Source organism: Cebidichthys violaceus, unplaced genomic scaffold (genome assembly GCF_023349555.1).
Source record: "Cebidichthys violaceus isolate CVI_PGR_0920_01 unplaced genomic scaffold, fCebVio1.0.p SCAF_53, whole genome shotgun sequence".
In the NCBI taxonomy this organism is placed as follows: Eukaryota; Metazoa; Chordata; class Actinopteri; order Perciformes; family Stichaeidae; genus Cebidichthys; species Cebidichthys violaceus.
Window position 1 is genome coordinate 364,881 of NW_027176739.1, and position 13,008 is coordinate 377,888.

Here is a 13,008-nt window from a genome sequence, read left to right on the forward strand (position 1 = left end):
ATGTTGTAAATTAAAGTCTGTCTTTCCACATGTTTAAGATCAAAGTAACCAATTCAGTTATTTTCTGTTTTCTTGATTAGTTGTTATTAATCTCTGAATGTCTGATTCATAAACTATAAACAGCTTTGTGTTTCTTTGATGATCAAAGAAAGTAAATACATTTAAATAGAAAAGAAGATATAAATATTTATCTATTTATTATATATACATAGATATATATAGATAAAATATAAATGGACGGAAATGAATAGAACTTAAATGGTGTAATACAGTTTTAACATTAATAGGCTTTCTCAAAATTAACAAAAATTCAGGACAATGCTGCGACTTTTTACTACATCACAGTAACTGTATTTTTTCTCCATAATATTATTATTAATAATCATAATGAGCCAAATTCCCTCCGTCTTTTGTGATCATAATAATTTAATAAAGAGACAAAGTTTCACTCTTTCCCTGATTGTTTTATTGTGTAAACAAAACAAAAAACAAAAAATCATTAAAATTCATGTTTTAGGTCTGAAAAGATGTAATCTCAAACATCAAAGAAAAATGTGAATGGGTTTAACTGTGTGTGTCAAAGTGAAATAAACTAAAAACATAAAGACAAGTGATCAATGAAAGAAGTCCTCAGCCTGTGTTAACACACACACACACACACACACACACACACACACACACACACAGGAAGCAGTGAGGTCACCTGAGAGGAGGAGTCTAACAGCACAATATCATAAACTGAAGTTATGATCTGTTTTATTCTAAAGTAAAGACAAACTCAGTTTAACGTTGTAAACGTCTGAAGAAACATCTTTAATCAATATTAGATCATTATAGAACCAATATATATATTTATGTATGACGTCACAAAGAGTTTCAGCTCATTGTTTATCTGTTCAGACACAACTTCACCAGTTCAGGTACTCTGTTCTCTACCTGTTCAGGTACTCTGTTCTCTACCTGTTCAGGTACTCTGTTCACTACCTGTTCAGGTACTCTGTTCTCTACCTGTTCAGGTACTCTGTTCTCTACCTGTTCAGGTACTCTGTTCTCTACCTGTTCAGGTACTCTGTTCTCTACCTGTTCAGGTACTCTGTTCACTACCTGTTCAGGTTCTCTGTTCTCTACCTGTTCAGGTACTCTGTTCTCTACATGTTCAGGTACTCTGTTCTCTACCTGTTCAGGTACTCTGTTCTCTACATGTTCAGGTACTCTGTTCTCTACCTGTTCAGGTACTCTGTTCTCTACATGTTCAGGTACTCTGTTCTCTACCTGTTCAGTGTTGGGTAGATTTCTTGGTGGATAAGTGAAGAGCTAAAGTCATGAAATGAGCTCCACCTTTAAAGTGATCAATAATTATAACAATAAAGTTTATTATCCTGCATGATGAGTACTTTCACTTTTGGTACTTTAAATATATGTTGATGCTTCTGTACTTTTAGTGAGATATTAAATGCAGGACTTTTACTCGTAACAGAGTATTTTCTCCGGGTGGTATTAGTACTTTCACTGAAGTAAAGAGTGAATACTTTAGAGAACACTAGAAGTGTGTGAGAGACAGTACATTGAAGAAGAAGAAGAAGAAGAAGAAGAAGAAGAAGAAGAAGAAGAAGAAGAAGAGAAGAGAAGAAGAAGAAGAAGAAGAAGGAGAAGAGAAGAAGAAGAAGGAGGATTAGAAAGACAGTCAGAGTTCAGGGTGTTCTCCTGCAGCGCCTCCTGCTGGTTTAATGTTGTTATAACGCTCTTTAATATAATTAATATCAACATGTAAAAGTACTCCATTAAACTTCAATAAGCACAGGTTTACTAGTGGAGGAGGAGTACATTACTCAAGAATAGTACTTAATGACAAGTTTACAAATATTACTGTTTCATGTACAAAATATGATGGATTCTTACAGATTAATGTACCACTGAACAGTTTACACACTTATTTAAATTAGCTTCATGTCAACCAGAAGTACTTACTGAAGTAAAAGTACTAATACCACAGTGTAGAAATACTCTGTTTTAAGTAAAAGCCCTGAATTCAAAATATTTACTTCAGTAGAAAAGTATTAGTCACAAAATATACCCAATATTCATGGTGCAGAATAATACATGTTATATGATTGTATTACAGATATCGATGCATTCATGTGTTCATCACTTTAATGTTCTCATTTTAAGTGTAATATATTCAATTGAACGAAAATAAAAAGACCACATTTCTTATTAAATATTAAAGCATCAAAGTCCTTTTTAACGCTCGTTTCGTGCTGCGGGTGTAGTGACGATGTGTTACCGGCTCTGACCAGCAGGAGTCGCTCCACAGAGCTCCGCTGTCTGTCTCCGCTGCTCCTTCTCAGACCGCAGAAGAAGAAGCTGAGGGAGCCGCGGGGGAAAAATTAAAATGTCTGCTCCTAAAACCATCCCGAAAGACGCTCAGGTATCGTTGTCAAAACGGAGTATTTTACACTTTATTAGTCTTTGTGGTGCGGTTTGAATGACGTCCGCACGTGGTTCACGTTAGAACGTCGCAGTTAACGCCGAAAAAAACGACACATTTATTTGAACCCGTTAGCTTTTCGGCTAACGTTAGCGCTGGACTACCGTTCACAACATTAGCACACACACGGCTAGCGCGTTAGCTTAGCCGGTAGCTTGTAGGCTAACGTTAGCGCTGGACTACCGTTCACAACATTAGCACACACACGGCTAGCATGTTAGCCTAGCCGGGAGCTCGTGGATAAAGTGCCATAAGGTTGTAAACACGAGCGACTTCATGTTCGCGTTGTACACAGAGTTCATTTGTCTGTGTCTCCGGTGGATCACGCGATTATTAACGGTCATTTGAGCTATTGTTATACTACGATATACTTCATCTGAGAGGAGTATTGTACTTATTACTATACTACATCTCAGAGGTACATGTACTTATTACTGTACTACATCTCAGAGGTACATGTTGTACTTATTACTGTACTACATCTCAGAGGTGCATGTACTTATTACTGTACTACATCTCAGAGGTACATGTACTTATTACTGTACTACATCTCAGAGGTACATGTTGTACTTATTACTGTACTACATCTCAGAGGTACTTGTTGTACTTTCTACTGTACTACATCTCAGAGGTACATGTACTTATTACTGTACTACATCTCAGAGGTACATGTACTTATTACTGTACTACATCTCAGAGGTACATGTTGTACTTTCTACTGCACTACATCTCAGAGGTACATGTTGATATATATATATATATATATATATATATATATATATATATATATATATATTAACATATCTTTATGTATTACTTTGTCCTCTGATGGACCCTCTGTGTGCCTCAGGTGATGGTCCAGATCCTGAAGGACATGGGGATCACGGAGTACGAGCCCCGAGTCGTCAACCAGATGCTGGAGTTCACCTACAGTGAGTCGATCAGCTGAACTTTATGCTTTAACTTCAGGTTGAAGCTCAAAAGAAGACTTTCTGCTTTACATTGTTTTTGTATATTTAGAATTATTTGTTTACAATATTTATTCATATTAATTCTCAAACCAATAACACAGAAGCACGTATATTTATATTTATATTTTATGAAGGTTAAAAACACACTTGTCTTGCAGAAGTTTGTGTTTCTCTTGTGGTTTATTTATTATCTTTATTTATTATTATTACTATTATTTATTATCTTTATTTATTATATTTAGTATATTTATTATCTTTATTATTATTATTATGATTATTAATAATATTATTTATTATCTTTATTTATTTTATTTATTTATTATCTTCATTTATTATTATTAATATTATTTATTGTCTTTATTTATTATTATTATTTATAAACTTTATTATTATTTATAAACTATTATTATTAATTATCTTTATTTATTATTCATTATTATTATTTATTTTATTTATTTATTATTATGTATTATTATTTATTATTGTTGTTGCAGCTAATGTAATTGCCCCTAAACAATAATGTCCAATTATTTCAAAACAAAATGTATAAGAAGAAAAGAAATAAGTAGAATAAATCAAATGCTAAAATTATGAATAATAAATTACTCCTTCAAACAAAACATTTATGATACATTTCTCATTATTATTGTTATTATTACAATCATCATTATTATTATTAATCAAGTCTCTGCTTGTTTCAGATTTTAAATTAAACTTTAGTGTACTCACATGGTACTTAATAATACTACTACAGTTCTAACAATACCTCTAATAATATATCTGACATACAACATGATGCTGCTGTTGATATTTTAACATTCAACGTTTCTCACCAGACAAACGGAGCAGATTGTAGCATGAGGTTCATATTTCAAGTGTTAAAATAAAAGCAGAGGCTCTGTGTTCTTTACGTATTTAAATATTTACAGCTGTTCACGTTTTTAAAGAGTTTTTTTAGTAACGTTCACTGGTTCATGTTTTTTACAGCTTTAGTTCGTACTAACGGTTTAATTTTTGTTCTTTTATTTGGGTTGCTTTTTCTGACAATGATGCGTTCAAGGACAGTTGGAAATCTTAGCTTTTGGCTGAGATAAACAGTGTAGCTTTGAAGAAGGTTAATTCTCACAGCTGTTGAGCCGGAGACTCGGTGCTGCATTTTATTCTGAAAAGGTTTTCATTTATCGTTTTAGTTAGAGCAAGCGTTCTTTAAAGTGAGGCGGGTAAACCCGTCCTGACACATGAAGAAGACCGTCAGCTGTTCAGGTTCTACCGTCTCTGTTCACAGGATACGTGACGACCATCATCGAGGACGCCAAGATCTACGCCACGCACGCCAAGAAGTCCAGCGTGGACGCCGACGACATCAAGCTGGCGATCCAGTGTCGCATGGACCAGTCGTTCACCTCGCCGCCGCCAAGAGACGTAAGAATCCACCTTAACCAGCGCCGGTTAACCCTTTAACCGGCGCTGGTTAACCTTTTAACCAGCGCCGGTTAACCCTTTAACCGCCGCTGGTTAACCCTTTAACCGGTGCCGGTTAACCCGTTAACCAGCGCCTTATTATTCCGTAATATATATATTATATATATATATATATATATATATATATATATATATATATATATATATATATATATATATATAATATAATATAATGTTATAGAGAGAGAGACAGAGAGTTAAAGAAAGAGAGAGAGAGGTAAAGAAAGTTAAAGAAAGAGAGAGAGAGAGAGGGAGAGACGGAAAGAGAGAGAGAGAGACAGAGGTAAAGAGAGAGAGAGACAGAGAGTTAAAGAAAGAGAGAGAGAGAGACAGAGAGTTAAAGAAAGAGAGAGACAGAGAGGTAAAGAGAGAGAGAGACAGAGAGTTAAAGAGAGAGAGAGAGAGGGAGAGAGAGAGAGAGAGAGAGTTAAAGAGAGAGAGAGAGATAAAGGACGTTTCTCCTCCCTCTATAAAGATGAAGACTGGATCTGATCAAACAGGTTTTAGTTTGTTTCTCTCTTAAGAGGAGAAGCTGCTGCTGCTTCATCTCTTGTCTGTTTATATATTTTGTATATATTATATATATGTTCATGATATTTATATGTGTTCTGTTCAGTTCCTGTTGGAGGTTGCTAGGCAGAAGAACCAGACCCCCCTCCCTCTGATCAAACCCTACACCGGACCCCGACTCCCTCCGGACCGCTACTGTCTGACTGCACCCAACTACAGACTGAAGACCGTGCAGAAGAAGGTACAAACGTCTTTTATTTTGGCGGTCTTCTTCTTCTCCTCCACTCAACGGCTCTTCTGTCCTTTGCTTCCTCTCAGGTGTCGTCGTCGGCCGGCAGGATATCGGTTCCTCGGCTCAGCGTCGGCGCCGTCTCCAGCAGACCGGGCACGCCGACCCTTGGTGAGTAAAGGCGAGAGGGTTACCCAGAATGCAGTGCGGCTACGTACGCGCTCATATTCACAAGTTGAACCTTCAACACTGCTACCAGAAGGAATTCTGGGAATCGTAGGAGAGAAAATATCGACATCATTTTAGTATTTAAAATGTTTACCCATGAGAGACATCAGGTTTAAAGAGATTATTTGATGTTTTAATGATTAAATTAACGTGTTTTCACTGTAAAGTTTACACAAAGTTGAATTAAAGCAGATTATATGATGTTTTAATGATTAAATTAACGTGTTTTTACTGTAAAGTTTAAACAAAGTTGAATTAAAACAGATTATATGATGTTTTAATGATTAAATTAACGTGTTTTTACTGTAAAGTTTAAACAAAGTTTAATTATAACAGATTATATGATGTTTTAATGATTAAGTTAACGTGTTTTTACTGTAAAGTTTACACAAAGTTGAATTAAAACAGATTATTTGATGTTTTAATGATTAAATCAACGTTTTTTTACTGTAAAGTTTACACAAAGTTGAATTAAAACAGTTACAGGGGCTTATTCTGCAATTAAAACTAACATTTGAACACTAAATACAGTTGTTTTACCAAATGCATTCTGGGAAATGTAGGCAGGTCTCCCAACCAGATTCAAATATATATATTTTAACTGTCTTTAGATGGGTTCTTCTCTGTGGAGTCCGGTCTGGTTCTGAGTCTGTTAGTACTGGACCAGTGTGTTCTGACCCGCGTTCTCTCCACACAGGAACTCCGTCGGTCCACTCCGTCACCACTAAAGTGGGAACTCCGGTGTCTCTGACGGGTCAGAGGTTCACAGTTCAGATCCCACCGCCCTCTCAGACGGCCGCCACCAAAACCAGTAAGAACCCGTTTCCTCCCAGTCCCTCATCTAAAGTCTGACACCAGTATGTGTTTATATTTAGGGCCCGAGCACCGACGTAGTCGGAGCGGAGGACCTATTGTTATTCTAATGTTTTTTATTATTATTATTATTATTATTATTGTACCAGTTTCATCGCAAAAAGGAGGTGCTTGGGATACTGGGAATCTTTTGAAATTTGGCACAAAATTCAATCGTGGTGAAAATTCCAGTATTATTGGGGTGTCCAGCTGCGGCATGACATTTTGGCTCGATAGCGCCCCCTACAGAGTAGCCCCAACTTTGGGTTTCACCTAGCTGTATGAAATTTGGTAGGTATGTGGAACGTGATGGGACGTACAAAAAAGTCAAAAGGAGGTATATCCTAAACCAAACAGGAAGTCGGCCATTTTGAATTTTATGACGTTTTTGGACCGTTTCAAGGCGCCGTACTTTAACAAACTCCTCCTAGAGATTAAACCCGATTGCCTTCAGATTTGGTCAGTATGCTCTTGAGACCTTGGCAGTGAAACGATACTCAAAGATCAAAAAGTTATCGAACTATGTGTCCGTGGCGTGGCGGCAAAAAAACACCATTCGCCATGAAACAGGAAGTTGTTGTAACTCGGCTGTACATTGCCTAATCTGCTCCAAATTTCTCATATGTCATAACATCCTGACCCTGAACACATGTATATGACAATTTAGAATCATAGTAATAGCGCCACCTAGTGGCAACTGGAAGTTGTACGTTTTGTACTTTGACATCCTGCTCCTCACAGATTATTCCGATCCCTCTAAAGTTTTGTCAGAAAAGCCTTAAGATGTTGATAATGCTTCATTGTGAAAATTGTAGGAAGTTGTCGAAGCGTGGTGACGTGGCGGCTCGGCGAACTTCGATCCTTCGCCATGAACGAATAAACTGATGTAACTCGACTCCGCATCATCAGATCTTTACCAGATTTCACATGTTTGATTAAACTCCAGGCCTGAAGACATCTGCAAGCCAATTTTGAATCATAGTCATAGCGCCACCTACTGGCAACAGTAAGTTAAAGTCTTTATACTTTGGCTTGTTTCTCTTAGTTGGAAAATCAGATCAACATCAAATTTGTTCCACACAAATGTAAGAAGTTCATAATGCCAGTTCTCTAAGCTTTTGATGTTTCGTCGAATGACGTTGCCGTGGTAACGCAGTCTTCGGCGTGAAAAACGATGGTCATTTGGAGAGGTTAAAAAAGCTCGAAACACAAGCAAACTTGACACACAGATTACAAGGCCAAAATGTAGTTCTATAATATGATTTTATTCAATCAGAGTGTTAAATCGGCTCAATAGTGCCCCCTACAAAATTTCAACGAAGCAGCCCTCGCAGTACGTTTCACATAGATTAACACAATTTGGTAGGCACATGTATCACATGTGGACTTAAATAAAAGTCTCTTGGGGCCATGCCCTAAACCCAACCGGAAGTCAGCCATTTTGAATTTAGTCTGAATTTCTAGTGTCGTTTTTGCAATTTCCAGGCGCTCTACTTTAACGAACTCCTCCCAGGAAACTAATCAGATCAACTTAGAATTTGGTCAGAACAATCTAAAGACCTTTGTGATTAAAAGTTACTCAAAGCTTGTTGTTTCGTGAAATGCCGTTGCCGTGGCGACGCATTCCTCGCCATGAAAAACAAAGGTGTTTTTGAGGGGCTAAAAATACTCAAAACAAAATCAAACTTGTCACACACATTTAAAATCCTGAATGTAGTTATCTGATGTGATTTTAATGCTTCAGAGTGGCAACTCGGCTCGATAGCACCCCCTACAATATTTCGACGATGCAGCCCTCGCAGTACGTTTCACCTAGATGTATGAAATTAAGTAAGCAGGTGTATCACATGTGGATTTAAAAAAAAGTCGTAGGGGTCCATGCTCTAAACCCAACCGGAAGTCAGCCATTTCTAATTTTGTATGAATTTCTCGTGTATTTTTCCCATTTCCAGGTGCTGCACTACGAACTAGTCCTAGGTAATTAATCAGATCAGCTTAGAATTTGGTCAGAACAATCTAAAGACCTTTGTGATTAAAAGTTTAGAATTCATCAAACATGGACTTGGTGTAGCGGCCATTTTACATGGTTTGCCATCATCCATCAAGCTGTTGTAACTCAACTGTTCTTTGTCAAAACTGTCCCAAAGTTGACGTGCTTGATTACTGTCATGATTTTAGGACTTCTGCATGCCAATATTAACTCATAGTCATAGCGCCACCTACTGGCAACCACGGACGTAAGCAGGATTCTATAATTACAGCGGCCCGAACACTGAACTTAATAAAAGGGTTTGTGGACACACCATGAGAAAAAGACTTCTCTGATCTAAATATGTGCAAACTAAGATGCTTGGAGAGCTAAAGTTAGACAACAGTGGTTCTCAAACCATGTCAGTGGGCATTAGTATAAATGATCTGTTCAGAGCTTCTACATGAGAATCAGAATAAATGTTGCAATGAATGCTTCACACTACAATCTAAAGTTACAGAAGAGCTTAAAATGAAAACAGTGTTAAATTGAAGTGTTCAAGTAAAAGCAAATGACACTACTGTTCTGTTAACTTTCATGTGAGTCCAAATACAATCAGCAGGACACTGCACCCAGTAAACTGACAAGTCTGTTATGTTCCAAACACTGAAGCGCATTCACGCACATTCATTTTCTTAATGATCTTAACAGGCTTACATTTATGATTGCATCGGAGTAAACTCAAAATATTTGAGGCATAATGCCTGGCAACATGGTCTTGCTATGCTGCTGGTCGACGCAGAAATATCATCTAACTCGTGCATGCAGTGTATGATGGTCACAGAAATGCATGACCGCGTCAACCAGAGTCCTGCCGGTACCCTCGACGTGCGCGTAGTTGCGAGGGCCCGATCAATGCTGCTTGCAGCTTTAATTATATATTTATATTTATATATTTACATCAAAGAAAGCTGTTGATTTCATCTTTATTCAAACACCAAATAAACATTAAAAATCAAGTGTTTTGGACAAAAATAGTTGTTTAATAACTACAAGTTAAAAGTCCATAAAATCTGTCCAATCACAATTCATATTTAATACAATGTTTATTTACATAGATATCAAACTTTAATTTAATTTCTTTTTCACTTTATTTAACTAGAGCCATCAAGTAAATGCACCACATTTAGCTACGCAGGCTAATCCTCGTTAGCAGTGAGATAAACCCTCGTCCAGATGAGGACGGATGGTTCTCAGCATCATTGGGTAGAACGCTGTGATGGAACTACTCCTTTACCACCAGATAGAGGTGTTAGAGTTGAACAGAGTTTAACCCTTCGCTGCTCTTCTCCCTCCGACAGCGACGCCGTCCACGCCGGCCATCTCCAACGTCCTCATCAACCCGTCTCTGATCGGCTCCAAGAACATCCTCATCACCACCAACATGGTGACGCAGAACTCCAGCGACTCGCTGAAGAGGAAACACGAGGACGACGACGACTATGACGCTTTATGACAGCGCGACGGACAGCGGCTCTTTTTACAAAAACTAAACACATAAATCACCTTTTTTAATAATCCTGAAAAATGAAAAACTAGGTTGACCCCTGATAACTGTTCTCACCAGAAACTGATCCAGCTCAAGAAGAACTGTTAGTTTAGTTTTCTAGACCGTATGTTTAACCTGAGGAGACTAGTCGACCGGTACAACCAGCCGTATATACCGTATATACCAGACTGTTGATGCTGGATTCAAAGTGAAAATCTGATGTTCCACTGATTTACAATAAACTGTGTTAAAGTCAACACTGCCTCAGTTCTTACCCAAACTGCCTTAAATGGAAAAAAGTCATAATATATCATGTTTATCATACTATGACTTTTCGACATGTTATATTATGACTTTTTTCGACGCGCTATACTATGACTTTATCGACATGTTATATTATGACTTTTTCCGACGCGCTATACTATAACCTTTTTTCGACATGTTATACTATCACTTTTTCGACATGTTATACTATGATTTTTTACGACATGTTATACTATGACTTTTTTCGACATGCTATACTATGACTTTTTTCGACAAGTTATGGTATGACTTTTCGACACTATACTATGACTTTTTATGACATGTTATACTATGACTTTTCGACATGCTATACTGTGACTTTTTTCGACATTATATTATGACTTTTTTCGACGCGCTATACTATGACTTTATCGACATGTTATATTAGGACTTTTTCCGACGCGCTATACTATGACTTTTTCCGACGCGCAATACTATAACCTTTTTTCGACATGTTATACTATGACTTTTTTCAACATGTTATACTATGATTTTTTTAAACATGTTATACTATGACTTTTTTCGACATGCTATACTATGACTTTTTATGACATGCTATACTTTGACTTTTTTCAACATGTTATATTATAACCTTTTTCCGACATGTTATACTATGACTTTTTTCGACATGTTATACTATCACTTTTTATGACATGTTATACTATGACTTTTTTCGACACGCTATACTATGACTTTTTATGACATGCTATACTTTGACTTTTTTCAACATGTTATATTATAACCTTTTTCCGACATGTTATACTATGACTTTTTTCGACATGTTATACTATCACTTTTTATGACATGTTATACTATGACTTTTCGACATGCTATACTGTGACTTTTTTCGACATTATATTATGACTTTTTTCGACGCGCTATACTATGACTTTATCGACATGTTATATTAGGACTTTTTTCGACGCGCTATACTATGACTTTTTCCGACGCGCTATACTATAACCTTTTTTCGACATGTTATACTATGACTTTTTTCAACATGTTATACTATGATTTTTTTCAACATGTTATACTATGATTTTTTTCAACATGTTATACTATCACTTTTTCGACATGTTATACTATGAATTTTTACGACATGTTATACTATGCCTTTCTTCGACATGCTATACTATGACTTTTTTCAACATGTTATATTATGACCTTTTTCCGACATGTTATACTATGACTTTTTCGAAACATGCTATACTATGACTTTTTCGACATGTTATACTATGATTTTTTACGACATGTTATACTATGGCTTTTTTGAACATGTTATACGATGACTTTTTTCGACATGTTATACTATGACTTTTTGACATGTTATACTATGACTTTTTCGACATGTTATACTACGACTTTTTCCGACATGTTATACTATGACTTTTTTCAACATGTTATACTATGATTTTTTTTGAAATGTTATACTATCACTTTTTCGACATGTTATACTATGATTTTTTACGACATGTTATACTATGCCTTTTTTCAACATGTTATATTATAACCTTTTTCCGACATGTTATACTATGACTTTTTCGAAACATGCTATACTATGACTTTTTATAACATGTTATATTATAACCTTTTTCCGACATGTTATACTATGACTTTTTTCGACGTGTTATACTAAAACCTTTTTTCGACATGTTATATTATGACTTTTTTCAACATGTTATATTATAACCTTTTTCCGACATGTTTTACTATGACTTTTTTCAACATGTTATACTATGATTTTTTTCGAAATGTTATACTATCACTTTTTCGACATGTTATACTATGATTTTTTACGACATGTTATACTATGCCTTTTTTCGACATGCTATACTATGAATTTTTATGACACGCTATACTATGACTTTTTTCAACATGTTATATTATGACTTTTTTCAACATGTTATATTATAACCTTTTTCCGACATGTTATACTATGACTTTTTTCAACATGTTATACTATGATTTTTTTCGAAATGTTATACTATCACTTTTTTGACATGTTATATTATGACTTTTTCCGACATGTTATACTATGACTTTTTTCAACATGTTATACTATGATTTTTTTCGAAATGTTATACTATCACTTTTTCGACATGTTATACTATGATTTTTTACGACATGTTATACTATGACTTTTTTCGACATGCTATACTATGACTTTTTTCGACAAGTTATGGTATGACTTTTTTCGACATGCTATACTATGACTTTTTTCAACATGTTATATTATAACCTTTTTTCGACATGTTATACTATGACTTTTTTTGACATGTTATACTATGACTTTTTTCGACACGCTATACTATGACTTTTTTCGACGCGTTATACTATGACTTTTTTAAACATGTTATACTATGACTTTTTTGACATGCTATACTATGACTTTTTTCAACGTTATATTATAACCTTTTTCCGACATGT

At 35.7% G+C, this 13,008-nt stretch overlaps 1 protein-coding gene across 1 annotated transcript; it reads left to right on the forward strand.

Moving 5' to 3' along the window:
* The first annotated feature begins 2,340 nt into the window (after window positions 1-2,340).
* Window positions 2,341-10,535, forward strand: taf9 (TAF9 RNA polymerase II, TATA box binding protein (TBP)-associated factor). The gene is made up of 7 exons (XM_068731781.1): window positions 2,341-2,428; window positions 3,339-3,420; window positions 4,745-4,881; window positions 5,558-5,692; window positions 5,770-5,851; window positions 6,606-6,719; window positions 10,091-10,535. Exons 1-7 carry the CDS (start codon window positions 2,393-2,395, stop codon window positions 10,243-10,245), a joined length of 741 nt encoding a protein of 246 aa, XP_068587882.1. The 5' UTR covers window positions 2,341-2,392; the 3' UTR covers window positions 10,246-10,535.
* The last annotated feature ends 2,473 nt before the right edge of the window (window positions 10,536-13,008 follow it).

Excerpts from the sequence above, each read along its gene's own strand:
- taf9 (XM_068731781.1), top strand. The coding sequence starts at position 2,393 with ATGTCTGCTCCTAAAACCATCCCGAAAGACGCTCAG. Across the intron at positions 4,882-5,557 it reads CCTCGCCGCCGCCAAGAGAC|TTCCTGTTGGAGGTTGCTAG; the intron begins GTAAGAATCCAC and ends TGTTCTGTTCAG. Across the intron at positions 6,720-10,090 it reads GACGGCCGCCACCAAAACCA|CGACGCCGTCCACGCCGGCC; the intron begins GTAAGAACCCGT and ends TCCCTCCGACAG.